The sequence below is a fragment of the Oncorhynchus tshawytscha genome, linkage group LG05, assembly GCF_018296145.1.
Source record: "Oncorhynchus tshawytscha isolate Ot180627B linkage group LG05, Otsh_v2.0, whole genome shotgun sequence".
Taxonomy (NCBI): Eukaryota; Metazoa; Chordata; class Actinopteri; order Salmoniformes; family Salmonidae; genus Oncorhynchus; species Oncorhynchus tshawytscha.
Genome location: NC_056433.1, coordinates 55,378,306 through 55,393,058, shown reverse-complemented (window position 1 = coordinate 55,393,058; position 14,753 = coordinate 55,378,306). Strand labels below are relative to the sequence as shown.

The window sequence follows — 14,753 nt, the reverse complement described above, 5'->3', positions numbered from 1 at the left end:
TTTAATAGTTGATTCTAAGATCTGTATTTGATCATGTATATGTTTTTGCTCTTTATTCTTTGTTATAGAGCCAAAAAGATTGGAGAAGTGGTTTACCCATACATCTCCATTTTGGATAGATAATTCTTTGTGTTGTTGTTTGTTTAGTGTTTTCCAATTTTCCCAGAAGTGGTTAGAGTCTATGGATTCTTCAATTACATTGAGCTGATTTCTGACATGCTGTTCCTTCTTTTTCCGTAGTGTATTTCTGTATTGTTTTAGTGATTCACCATAGTGAAGGCGTAGACTCAGGTTTTCCGGGTCTCTATGTTTTTGGTTGGACAGGTTTCTCAATTTCTTTCTTAGATTTTTGCATTCTTCATCAAACCATTTGTCATTGTTGTTAATTTTCTTCTGTTTTCTATTTGAGATTTTTAGATTTGATAGTGAAGCTGAGAGGTCAAATATACTGTTGAGATTTTCTACTGCCAAGTTTACACCTTCACTATTACAGTGGAACGTTTTACCCAGGAAACTGTCTAAAAGGGATTGAATTTGTTGTTGCCTAATTGTTTTTTGGTAGGTTTCCAAACTGCATTCCTTCCATCTATAGCATTTCTTAATGTTACTCAGTTCCTTTGGCTTTGATGCCTCATGATTGAGTATTGCTCTGTTTACTCTGTCCATTCTCTCCCTTCTCCCTCTCTCCAGTGCTTACTCTTTCCATTCTCTCCCTTCTCCCTCTCTCCAGTGCTTACTCTGTCCATTCTCTCCCTTCTCCCTCTCTCCAGTGCTTACTCTGTCCATTCTCTCCCTTCTCCCTCTCTCCAGTGCTTACTCTGTCCATTCTCTCCCTTCTCCAGTGCTTACTCCATCCAGTGCTTACTCTGTCCATTCTCTCCCTTCTCCCTCTCTCCAGTGCTTACTCTGTCCATTCTCTCCCTTCTCCCTCTCTCCAGTGCTTACTCTGTCCATTCTCTCCCTTCTCCCTCTCTCCAGTGCTTACTCTGTCCATTCTCTCCCTTCTCCCTCTCTCCAGTGCTTACTCTGTCCATTCTCTCCCTTCTCCCTCTCTCCAGTGCTTACTCTGTCCATTCTCTCCCTTCTCCCTCTCTCCAGTGCTTACTCTGTCCATTCTCTCCCTTCTCCCTCTCTCCAGTGCTTACTCTGTCCATTCTCTCCCTTCTCCCTCTCTCCAGTGCTTACTCTTTCCATTCTCATTCTGCTTACTCTGTCTCTCCCCTTCTCCCTCTCTCCAGTGCTTACTCTGTCCATTCTCTCCCTTCTCCCTCTCTCCAGTGCTTACTCTGTCCATTCTCTCCCTTCTCCCTCTCTCCAGTGCTTACTCTGTCCATTCTCTCCCTTCTCCCTCTCTCCAGTGCTTACTCTGTCCATTCTCTCCCTTCTCCCTCTCTCCAGTGCTTACTCTGTCCATTCTCTCCCTTCTCCCTCTCTCCCTGCTTACTCTGTCCATTCTCTCCATTCTCTCCCTCTCCCTCTCTCCAGTGCTTACTCTTTCCATTCTCCATTCTCTCTCCCTCTCCCTCTCTCCAGTGCTTACTCTTTCCATTCTCTCGCTCTCCAGTGCTTACTCTGTCCATTCTCTCCCTTCTCCCTCTCTCCAGTGCTTACTCTGTTCATTCTCTCTCCCCTCTCTCCAGTGCTTACTCTTTCCACGTCAGTGCGGATGGACAGATGCAGCCAGTTCCTTTCCCTCCGGATGCTCTGCTGGGCCCGGGCATCCCACGACATGCCCGTCAGATCCACACTCTGAACCACGGAGAGGTGGTGTGTGCCGTCACCATCAGCACCTCCACACACCACGTCTACACCGGCGGCAAGGGCTGTGTCAAGGTGTGGGACATCAGCCAGCCTGGCAGCAAGAGTGCCATGGCCCAGCTCGACTGTCTGGTGAGTGGACACACACTTTAAAAGGCTTAACCAATAATATTCCTTGTTTTGCCGGTCCAATACACATGTTCTCTCTTCACACCAATCAGAACAGGGATAACTACATCCGCTCATGTAAGATTCTCCCTGATGGGCGGACCCTCATTGTTGGAGGCGAGGCCAGCACATTGTCAATCTGGGACTTGGCCACACCTACTCCCCGCATCAAGGCGGAGTTGACGTCTTCTGCTCCAGCCTGCTATGCTCTGGCCATCTCCCCTGACAACAAGGTCTGCTTCTCCTGCTGCAGCGACGGAAACATTGTAGTCTGGGACCTGCACAACCAGACCCTGGTCAGGTAAGAGGAGGAGGAGGTGGTTAGGAGGGGTATAGGGAGAGATATCGTAGTCTGGGACCTGCACAACCAGGCCCTGGTCAGGTAAGAGGAGGAGGAGAGAAGGATGAGGAGAAGGTTAGGAGGGGTATATGGGGAGATATCGTAGTCTCGGACCTGCACAACCAGACCCTGGTCAGGTAAGAGGAGGAGGAGGTGGTTAGGAGGGGTATAGGGAGAGATATCGTAGTCTGGGACCTGCACAACCAGGCCCTGGTCAGGTAAGAGGAGGAGGAGAGGAGGATGAGGAGAAGGTTAGGAGGGGTATAGGGGGAGGTATCGTAGTCTGGGACCTGCATCAACCAGAACCCCTGGTCAGGTAAGAGGAGAGGGAGAGGGTAGGGCAGGAGAGAAGAGAAGAGCAGAGGATAGGGGGAGGAGAAAGCAGGGTAGGGGTTTACTGTATAGACTATGGATTACATCTGAATGGCTAGGTGTTGATGTGATCTTCATGCTACCCAGGCAGTTCCAGGGTCACACTGACGGGGCCAGCTGTATTGACATCTCCAACGATGGGACCAAACTGTGGACGGGGGGGCTGGACAACACAGTACGCTGCTGGGACCTGAGAGAGGGACGACAGCTGCAGCAGCACGACTTCACCTCACAGGTACTGATGGAACACCTGAGACATTGTGCGATTAGCTTAGACTAGCTAAGACCAGCTCAGTAGTGCCTTTATGAGAAGCACTGCACCTGTTAATATATGATACATATCAGCCTCTATATCAGACCAGTCACTGTTTCTCTCTGTTCTATCACATCACTGTTTGCACATCTACATATTTTTGTCACAGTAGGGCGCTAGAGCACTGCCAAAAGTTTGAGCGCCAGAAATTGACATGTGCAGATGTACAAATGTAATTATTGCTGGCAAATATTAAGTTACAAGTTTGCGAATGCAATTTTAACTACAACTACTTTTTTCATGATCGTCAGTTACTTGGAAACCTGCCGGGCTTCGACCTGTTGTTTGCAAAGTTTTATTTTGTTCATAAGTGTTTGTGTCAACCTGCTGACAGCTAGCTAACTAGGTTGCAATGGAGCCCGCATCGCTTGGAATAGCTAATAAACATTTCCAGCGCGGGGACAATATATTGTCTGGGACAATATTGACAATCCGGAGTTCCAATGCGGCAATTGTTTGCTTGCGGAGGATTACACGAATGAGGTGGCTATCCTTAGCAAGCAAATTTCAAGTCTGTGTGAACTTATGGGGAAAACACACATTGGAACTTTCTCGTTCTCAGCTCATGTGGCTGGATGTAGCTCGGGCTTAATGGATGTATCCCTGCCTTGTCATCTGTCCCTATCCGAATTGCCTGTGCTACCTGGAACTTGCCTGCCAAGGAAGTCGTCTCCGTCTGCTTCTTCTCTTCCATAGTGGAGTAGACAGAGAACAGCAAGATGATTGTTCCAATCATCGCTGGGCCCATGTCACAAGTCGTGGAAATCGAAGGCAGCGGCATGCTGCTAAGTGGACTGGAGTGTCTGGGAGAGGTCCGGAGCAGATTCACATGAGGAATATCTACTCCGCCCTGGTGCCTGATCTACCTGCGCCTTTATCGCTGGGACTGCCTGTGTCTGCGACGGCTGGACCTATCGCTGGTAGCTGTGGGAGGTCTGGACCTATCGCTGGTAGCTGTGGGAGGTCTGGTCCTATCGCTGGTAGCTGTGGGAGGTCTGGACCTATCGCTGGTAGCTGTGGGAGATCTGGACCTATCGCTGGTAGCTGTGGGAGGTCTGGACCTATCGCTGGTAGCTGTGGGAGGTCTGGACCTATCGCTGGTAGCTGTGGGAGGTCTGGACCTATCGCTAGTAGCTGTGGGAGGTCTAGACCTATCGCTGGTAGCTGTGGATGAATGCTATCCTGCTTCTCCTGGGCCCGTGAAAGGTTCCACGAATTGTGTGAGGGGTAGAAATGGGCGTATTTCTCCATCTCCTTCTCCGGCCATTGTATTGGGCAGTTAAATGGTGAGAAATGTCTCAGTCACTGGAGCAAAAACGAATACAGGACATCAATAATCTGCTCCCAAACATTTTAAACCAGTATCAGGAAATTGAGTCTATCATAGTTCATGTGGGATTCAATGACATTATGAAGGGCAGCTCAGAACGCTGAAAATTAGTTTTTAAAAACTGATGGGGTCTCTGATTGACACCAACGAACGCCCCATAATATCTGGCCCTGTGCCCTCCCTAAATCGTGGCATTGATTGTTTCAGACTTTTATCCTCCATAACTGGCTACGTGACTATTGCAAGTCTGTGGGTGTAACATTTTACCATTTTGATACCTTCTGGAAAGCTTGTTTTATAAGGAGGATGGGATCCATCCAAATCATCTGGGTTCCTGGATCCTGTTACTGTTGAAGTAATATGGCCACATGTTAATCTGTCTCACCTAAAGCCCTTTTTTGTGGGAAGCTGCTATAGACCACCAAGTGCTAACAGTCAGTATCTGGATAACGTGTGAAATGCTTGATAATGTATGTGATAAACAGAGAGGTATATTTTCTGGGTAATTTAAATATTGACTGGCTTTCATCAAGCTGCCCACTCAAGAAAAAGCTTACAACCGTAACTATTGCCTGCAACCTGGTTCAGGTTATCAATCAACCTACCAGGGTAGTTACAAACAGCCCAGGAATGAAATCATCAACATGTATGGATCACATCTTTCCTAATGCTGCAGACATTTTCTGTAAAGCAGTATCCAAATCCATTGGATGTAATGCTCACAATATAGTTGGCCTAATATAGTGTAAAATATGTTTTGTAGTGATTGATATTTTGATGTAAAGAGTATTTGTTGGTCTGTAGTGTGTAATGAGGAACAACCAGACACTGCACTTGACACATTTATGAAATTGCTTATTCCAGTTGCTAATATGCAATCATTATGAAAATGACTGTAAAAACTGTTAAATCCCTGTCGATTGATGAGGAATTGACAAATGGTATGGTTGAGAGGGGTGACGCGAAAGGAATGGCAAATAAGTCTGGCTGCGCAACCAGTTGGCAAATGTACTGCAAATTGAGAAATCCTGTGACTAAACTGAATAAAAATAAGCTATACTATGAAACAAAGATACATTATATAAAGAATGATAGTAAAAATCTTTGTAGCACCTTAAATGAAATTTAGGGCAAAAACACAAACTCAGCTCCATCATTCATTGAATCAGATGGCTCATTCATTACAAAACTCACTGATATTGCCAATTACTTTAATGATTTGTTTTGGCAAGATCAGCAAATTTAGGCATGACATGCTAGCAACAAACGCCGACACTACACATCCAAGTATAACTGATCAAATGATGAAAGACAAACATTGTTATTTAGAATTTTGTAAAGTGAGTGTGGAAGAGGGAAAAATGATTATTGTCTATCAACAATGACAAGACACCGGGGTCTGACAACTTGGAGGGAAAATTACTGAGGATATTAGCGGGCGATATTGCCACTCCTATTTACCATATCTTCAATCTTAACCTACTAGAACGTGTGCGCCCTCAGGCCTGGAGGGAAGCAAAAGTAATTCAACTACCCAAGAATAGTAAAGCCCCCTTTGGTTGGCTATTTGAGCCAGTAATCAGCCAGTTACCAACCCTTAGTAAACTTTGGGAATAATTTGTGTTTGACCAGATACAATGCAATTTTACTGTAAACATTGACAGCCTTTCAGCACGCTTATAGGGAAGGACATTGATCGAAGCCTCTCCAACATAAACCAGGTAAAATCAGGAATTCCCCAGGGCAGCTGTCTAGGCCCCTTACTTTTTTCAATATTTACTAATGACATACAACTGGCCTTGAGTAAAGCCAGTGTGTCTCTGTATGCAGATGACTCAACACTATACACGTCAACTACTACAGCGAGTGAAATCACTGCAACACTTAACAACGAGCTGCAATTAGTTTCAGAATGGGTGGCAGGGAATAAGTTAGTTCTAAATATTTCAAAACTAAAAGTATTGTATTTGGGACAAATCATTCACTAAACCTCAACTAAATCTTGTAGTAATTAATGTGGAAATTAAGAAAGTTGAGGTGACTAAACTGCTTGGAGTAACCGTATCAAGACACAAAGTGAGACCCAAATGCAGGCACCGCAGGCAGATGGTTGGAGTCTTACAATGTTTATTAATCCAAATTGGAAGGCAAGAGAATGGTTGTGGACAGGCAAAAAGGTCAAAACCAGATCAGAGTCCAGGAGGTACAGAGTGGCAGTCAGGCTCGTGGTCAAGGCAGGCAGAATGTACCCTCCTGCCTGACCAATGTCCAGAAACAGGCAAGGGTCAAAATCGGGAGGACTAGAAAAAGGAGGAAAATGCAAAAAAGAGGAGAATGGGGAAAACGCTGGTTGACTTAGAAACATACCAGACGGACTGGCACAGAGAGACAGGAAACACAGGGATAAATACACTAGGGAAAATAAGCTACACCTGCAGGGGGTGGAGACAATCACAGGGATAGGTGAAAGATCAGGACGTGGCAGTATCCCCCCAGGGATGCCACCTGCCGTCCTACCTGGGCACATACCTGGCTGACCGGGGTGTCGACGGTGGAAATGGGTGATGTGGGCCGGGTCCAAGATGTCTTTAGCAGGAACCCAGCACCTCTCCTCTGGGCCATAATCCCACCAGTCAACCAGGTACTGGAAACCCCTGCCCTGGGGTCAAACCTTCAGGAGTCGTCTCACCGTATATACTGGCTGGCCACCGATAACCCGGGGGGAGGGAAGGGCCTGGAGACAGAAAACAAAGGACAGTGAGACACAGGCTTAATCCTAGACACATGGAAGGTAGGGTGAATACGGAGGGTACGGGGAAACACAAGACGACAGCAGTGGAACTCAGGAATCTGGAGATGGGAAAAGGACCAATGAACCGGGGAGACAGCTTGCGGGACTCTACCTGAAGGGGCAGATCCTGAGTGGAAAGCCATACCCTCTGCCCAATGCGGTAGTGGGGAGCTGGGGTCTGGCAATGGTCCACTTGTCGACGATGCCTGGTTGGTCTTGAGAATAGCCGCCCTGGCTCTTCTCCAGGTACGTCGACAGTGGCGGACAAACATCTGGGCAGAGGGTACACTGACCTCCTGATCTGGTTCAGCACACACAGCATGCGGTGACGAAGGCAGAGACGTCAGGGACCATTGTTGGCCACCAGAAACGTTGTCGAAGGCAGGCTAGTGTACGACGGGACCCTGGATGACAGTTCAGCCTGAAGGAATGAGTCCATTCCAGGACCCGGGACCAGACTGGGTTAGGGACAAACAACCGGTTAGCCAGGCCCCCTTCAGGTCCAGGTTGGGAACATTGCGCCTTGTGAACCAGGTTCTCAATACCCACAGTGGCAGCAAGGCATGAGGTAGGGAGAATGATTTTGGAAGTCGAGGGTGTAGCAGAAGAACTGTATAGGCGGGAGAGAGCATCAGGCTTCACATTTTTAGACCCAAGACGGTAGGAAATGGTAAAGTTGAATCTGGTAAACAGGAGGGCCCACTGGGCCTGCCTTGAGTTGAAGCTCTTTGCTGTACGGAGATATTCCAAGTTATGGTTGGTCCAGACCAGGAATGGCTGTTCTGCTCCTTCCAGCCAGTGACACCTCTCCTCCAATGACATATTCACCGCCAGGAGTTCTCAGTTGCCAACATTGTAGTTCCTCTCAGCAGGATTGAGACGATAGGACAGGAAGGCACAGGGATGAAGCTTCTGGTCCTGGGCAGATCTCTGGGACAGGATGGCCCCCACTCCAACATCCGAAGCATCAACTTCCACCACAAATTGATGCAAGGGTTCCGGATGGATGAGGATGGGTGCTGTTGTGAACCGATGCTTCAGGTACACAAAAGGCTTTGTCGACAGCTGGAGACCATTTGAACGGTACCTTGGGAAAGGTGAGTGCTGAGAGGGGGGCCGCCAGGGTGCTGTAATACCGACTGGAACGATGGTAGAAGTTTGCAAACCCAAGAAACCATTGCAACTGCACCCTGGACGTTGGTTGAGGCCAATCCACCACTGCTTTCACCTTACCAGGATCCATCTGAACATTGCCCTCAGCAATAACATATCCCAGAAAGGTGATTGTAGAGTGGTGGAACTCACACATCTGGGCTTTCACGAACAATTGATTCTCCAGGAGGCCCTGAAAGACCTGTCTGACATGGAGTACATGTTCTTGTGCAGATTTGGGAAAAAAACAGGATGTTGTCCAGGTAGATGAACACAAACCGGTTTAGCATGTCCCGGAGCACATCATTGACCAAAGCCTGGAAGAAATTGGTGAGTCCAAATGTCATGACCTGGTCATAACTCATAATGTCCACTGGCTGTGTTGAAGGCTGTCTTCCACTCATCCCCCTCGCGTATCTGAACTAGGTGGTAGGCATTCCGAAGGTCCAACTTAGAAAACATGCAATAAGGAGGAACTGTATGGTCTCACTGTGGTTACCAGAAACCCGCAATTGAATGGGCACAGTACTATGGGTGACTTCCCCTATTATGCAGCATTCCAGTGCCCTTATATCCATGGGCACAGAGAGAGGCTGAGTGGGAATACCAAGCTCCGAAGCTATTGTGGCATCCATGAGATTGTCATCAGTCCCAGTGTCAATGGCCACTCGGAGTGTGCAGGTGATGAAAATTAGGGAACTCCCAGTCTGACTCACCATAGTACTGGTACCCACTAGAGACAAGGGTTTCCTAATAGGGCAGGTAGCTATGAAGTGTGCTGTCCCTCCACAGCACAGACAACAGGTATTATTCATCCTCCGTCAGTGCTCCCAAACTGATAGCCTAGTTCTTCCCAAATGCATAGGCTCAGGAGTATCCAACTCACCCGTCATAGATTCACGAGAGAGCTCGGGTGACTTCGACTCCTCTCGGAAGAGCTTCTTTCGGAAACTTCCGGATTCCATAGGAGGTGAACGCGCCATATCGGGTGCACGAGTGTGCCAGAGACCAGACCTCCTCTCACTCCTTAACCATTATAATGGTTATAGTTATTATAATGGTTATAATGGTTAACCATTATAATGGTTAAGGCGATAAGAGAGGCGAGGTCCATCGGCAGTCCCCAAGCAGCTGGCTCATCCTTTACCTCCTCAGAGAGTTTGTACAGAAAAGTATCGAAAAGAGACTGGATTCTAGGCACTATTGGCGGCCAATGTGCGAAAGTCCACTATGTAGTCTGCCACATTATGGGAGTTTTGACGTAAGTCAAGGAGTTTGCTGGCCGCCTTTCTCCCGGATACCGGAAACTTCTCACCTCTGCCATGAATTCCTCCAAATGACCGCAAATGGCAGATTGTTGTTCTCAAACTACCGTAGCCAAGGAGAGCGCCCTTGACTACATTAGCGTAATTATACATGCTATCTTCGATCAGTCTGAATAAAACAAAGATGTCTGTAGCTCAAAAATCTCTGAGCTAACCTCCTGATTTGCTCCATTGTGGCGTTCTGTCAAGGAACTGAGCCCTTCCAAAAGGCCCTGTAGCCACTCCTGATGTCTTCCAATGGTGGCACCCTGCAGGGAGACAGCGTGGTGGAGCTGGTCCAAGTCTGCTGGGTCTGTCACAGACAGTTCGTACTATCAAGACACAAGGCGAGACCCAGATGCAGACACAGGAGGCAGATGGTTGGAGTCTTACAATGTTTATTAATCCAAAGGGGTAGGCAAGAGAATGGTCGTGGACAGGCAAAAAGGTGAAAACCAGATCAGAGTCCAGGATGTACAGAGTGGCAGACAGGCTCGTGGTCAGGGCAGGCAGAATGGTCAGGCAGGCGGGTACAAAGTCCAGAAATAGGCAAGGGTCAAAAGGGAGGAATAGAAAAAGGATAATGCAAAAAGCAGGACAACGGGAAATACACTGGTTGACTTGGAAACATACAAGACAAACTGGCACCGAGAGACAGGAAACACAGGGATAAATACACTGATGAAAATAAGCGACACCTTGTCATGGTCAAAACATGTTGATACAACAGTAGCTAAAATGGGGAGACGTCTGTCCCTAATAAAGCACTACACTGCCTTTTTTAACAACACTATCAACAAGGCAGGTCCTACAGGCTCTAGTTTTGTCACACCTGGATTACGGTTTGCAACTGCACATGGGTAAAATATCATACTTTTTGGAGAAATGTCCTCTGATCTGATGAAACAAAAATAGAACTGTTTGGCCATAATGACCATCATTGTGTTTGGAGGGAAAAGGGGGAGGCTTACAAGCCGAAGAACACCATCCCAACCGTGAAGCACGCGGGTGGCAGCATCATGTTTTGGGGGTGCTTTGCTGCAGGAGGGACTGGTGCACTTCACAAAATAGATGGCATCATGAGGGAGGAAAATGATGTGGATATATTGAAGCAACATCTCAAGACATCAGGCAGGAAGTTAAAGCTTGGTTGCAAATAGGTCTTCCATATGGACAATGACCTCAAGCATACTTCCAAAGTTGTGGCAAAATGTCATAAGGACAACAAAATCAAGGTATTGGAGTGGCCATCACAAAGCCATGACCTCAATCCTATAGAAAATGTGTGGGCATAACTGAAAAAGCGTGTGCGAGCAAGGAGGCCTACAAACCTGACTCAGTTACACCAGCTCTGTCAGGAGGAATGGGCCAAAATTCCCCCAACTTATTGTGGGAAGTTTGTGGAAGGCTACCCGAAACGTTTGACCCAAGTTAAACAATTTAAAGGCAATGCTACCAAATGCTAATTGTGTGTATGTAAACTTCTGACACACTGGGAATGTGATGAAATAAAAGCTGAAATATATAATCCTCTCTGCTTCATTCTGACATTTCACATTCTTAAAATGAGGTGGAGATTCTAACTGACCTAAGCCAGGGAATTTTTCTGAGGATTTTATCAGGAATTGTGAAAAACTGAGTTTAAATGTATTTGGCTAAGGTGTATGTAAACTTCCGACTTCAACTGTATATAACCGCCTTAATGTTTCTGGACCCCAGGAAGAATAATAAATACATCACACATGATGATGCTGCTGAGGATCTTTGTCAGATGAGCTCCGTTCACTCGTGGATTGAGTTTCTCTTTTTTTCTCCCACACTCTCTCCTACCTCACTGCCTCCCTCCCTCCAGATCTTCTCTCTGGGCTACTGTCCTACAGGAGAGTGGCTGGCAGTGGGCATGGAGAGCAGTAATGTAGAAGTGCTGCACGTCTCCAAACCAGACAAGTATCAGCTGCACCTCCACGAGAGCTGTGTGCTCTCACTCAAGTTCGCCTCGTGTGGTACGTACAAGCTCACAACTCTGCCACACTTACACACATTCTCCTAACTTTTATACTTATGCTAATGAGATGTGTAGTCCATATGTCTGCTGAGCCCAAGTGTAATGTTGTGTGTTTGTGTGTTTGCTTGCGTGTGCGCGCGCGTGTGTGTGTGTGCATGCATGTGTTTCAGGCAAGTGGTTTGTGAGTACAGGGAAGGACAATCTGCTGAATGCGTGGAGGACGCCATATGGAGCCAGTATTTTCCAGGTGAAAAATACACACACTCAAAATGTTACCACCTTTACTTCACACACAGAGATGCATACAAATCTTTCCCTCGCCCTCCATTTGGCAAATCTAACCATAATCCTATCCTTCTGATTCCTGCTTACAAGCAAAAACGAAAGCAGGTAGTACCAGTGACTCGCTCATTACGGAAGTGGTCAGATGACGCGGATGCTACGCTACAGGACTGTTTTGCTAGCACAGACTGGAATATGTTCCAGGATTCATATAATGGCATTGAGGAGTATACCACCTCAGTCACCGGCTTCATCAATAAGTGATCGATGACATCGTCCCCACAGTGACCGTACGTACATACCCCAACCAGAAGCCATGGATTACAGGCAACATCTACACTGAGCTAAAGGCTAGCGCTTCTGCTTTCAAGGAGCAAGACTCTAATCTGTACGCTTATAAGAAATACCTACCCTATGCCCTCAGACAAACCATCAAACAGGCAATGCATCAATACAGGGCTAAGATTGAATCCTACTACACCGGCTCTAATGCTCGTCGGATGTGGTAGGTCATGCAAACTATTATGGACTACAAAGGAAAACCCAGCCGCGAGCTGCCCAGTGACACAACCCTACCAGACAAGCTAAATGCCTTTTATGCTCGCTTCGAGGCAAGCAAAACGGAGGCATGCATGAGAGCACCAGCTGTTCTGTACAACTGTGTGATTACACTTTCCGTAGCCGATGTGAGAAAAGCCTTTAAACAGGTCAACATTCACAAAGCCGCAGGGCCAGACGTATTATCAGGACAAAGCATGTGCGGAACAACTGGAAAGTGTCTTCACTGAAATGTTCAACCTCTCCCTGACCCAGTCTGTAATACCTACATGTTTCAAGCAGACCACCATAGTCCCTGTGCCCAAGAAAGCGAAGGCAACCTGCCTTATTTATTACCGCCCGTAGCACTCACGTCGGTAGCCATGAAGTGCTTTGAAAGGCTGGTCATGGCTCACATCAACACCATCATGCCGGAAACCCTAGACCCACTCCAATTCGCATACCAACCCAACAGATCCACAGATGACGCAATTTCAATCACACTCCACACTGCCCATTCCCACCTGGGCAAAAGGAACACCTATGTGAGAATGCTGTTCATTGACTACAGCTCAGCGTTCAACACCATAGTGCCTGCAAAGCTCATCACTATGCTAAGGACCCTGGGACTAAACACCTCCCTCTGCAACTGGATCCTGCACTTCCTGATAGGCCGCCCTTAGTTGGTAAGGGTAGGCAACAACACATCTGCCATGCTGATCCTCAACACTGAGGTCCCTCAGGGGTGCGTGCTCAGTTCCCTTCTGTACTCCCTGTTTGCCCACGACTGTGTGGCCAAGCACGACTCCAACACCATCATTAAGTTTTCTGACGACACAACAGTGGTAGGCCTGATCACCGACAACGATGAGACAGCCTATAGGGAGGAGGTCAGAGACCAGTGTGGTGCCAGGACAAGAACCTCTCCCTCAATGTATATTGAAGCAACATCTCAAGACATCAGGCAGGAAGTTAAAGCTTGGTTGCAAATAGGTCTTCCATATGGACAATGACCTCAAGCATACTTCCAAAGTTGTGGCAAAATGTCATAAGGACAACAAAATCAAGGTATTGGAGTGGCCATCACAAAGCCCTGACCTCAATCCTATAGAAAATATGTGGGCATAACTGAAAAAGCGTGTGCAAGCAATGAGGCCTACAAACCTGACAAACCAGCTCTGTCAGGAGGAATGGGCCAAAATTGCACCCCGTCCAATTTTCGGCCTATTTGCGGGTTAGAGTCAGATTAGATTAGATGCGGGACTTCTCACATAGTTGGGCGGCTGTGGGCAAACAAATTCTTCCGAAGCTTGTGGAGGGCTACCCGAAACGTTTAACCCAAGTTAAACAATTTAAAGGCAATGCTACCAAATACTAATTGAGTGTATGTAAACTTCTGACCCACTGGGAATGTGGGAATGTGATGAAAGAAATAAAATATTAAATAAATAATTCTCTCTACTATTATTCTGACATTTCACATTCTTAAAATAAAGTGGTGATCATAACTGACCTAAGACAGGGAATTTTTACTAGGATTAAATGTCAGGAATTGCGAAAAACTGAGTTTAAATGTATTTGGCTAAGGTGTATGTCAATTTCCGACTTCAACTGTACTAGGCGTGTCAGAGGAAGACTCCAGTCACTCAAGTCATAGACTGTTCTCTCTGCTACCGCACGGCAAGCGGTACCGGAGCGCCAGGACTCAGTCCAAAAGGCTCCTTAACAGCTTCTACCCCCAAGTCATTATACTGCTGAAAAATGTGTCAAATGGCCACCAGGGCTATTTACATTGTCCTCCCTGCCCCGCCACCTTGTTTTTAGGCTGCTGCTACTCGCTGCTTATTATCAATGCATAGTCACTTTACCCCTACCTACATGTACAAAATACCTTTTTTACTTTAGTTTATTTGGTAAATATTTTTTAAACTCTATTTATTGAACTGCATTATTGGTTAAGGGCTTAAGGGCTTGTAAGCATTTTACGGTAGGGTCTACAGATTCAGACTTAGGAAATGTACAGCTTTCCTACGCACACCTTTCCTACGCACACCTTTCCTATGCACACCTTTCCTACGCACACCTTTCCTACGCACACCTTTCCTACGACACCTTTCCTACGCACACCTTTCCTACACACTTCTCAGTAGTTGGTATTCAGACTTACCTTATGAAGATGCATAACAGGCTTTGCAGGTATCGTTCCCTTGAGCACACATAATAAATTGAATTCAACTGCTGAAAAACCTGCCACTTGCTGGCCAACAGAATTTCTCGTGGACTTTTCATTCAATATGGTTTTCAGTACATTTATCTAAAGCAGTGGTTTGATTCATCCTGAATGTTGCCATGTTCAATTGTTCAATCCATGAAATATTGTAACGTGAGAAAAGTGTTGACC

The 14,753-nt window shown here is 46.6% G+C and overlaps 1 protein-coding gene across 4 annotated transcripts in view; it reads left to right on the top strand.

The window, feature by feature from the left end:
* The window catches only part of LOC112251558 (transducin-like enhancer protein 4), a 93,972-nt gene that overhangs the window by 64,971 nt on the left and 14,248 nt on the right, over positions 1-14,753 (top strand). For all 4 annotated transcript variants that reach the window (XM_042322101.1, XM_042322102.1, XM_042322103.1 and 1 more), the window contains exons 15-19: positions 1,641-1,890; positions 1,980-2,227; positions 2,726-2,873; positions 11,381-11,531; positions 11,704-11,780. In XM_042322101.1, the coding sequence (XP_042178035.1) occupies positions 1,641-1,890; positions 1,980-2,227; positions 2,726-2,873; positions 11,381-11,531; positions 11,704-11,780 (874 nt within the window). The remainder of the gene's footprint in view (positions 1-1,640; positions 1,891-1,979; positions 2,228-2,725; positions 2,874-11,380; positions 11,532-11,703; positions 11,781-14,753) is intronic.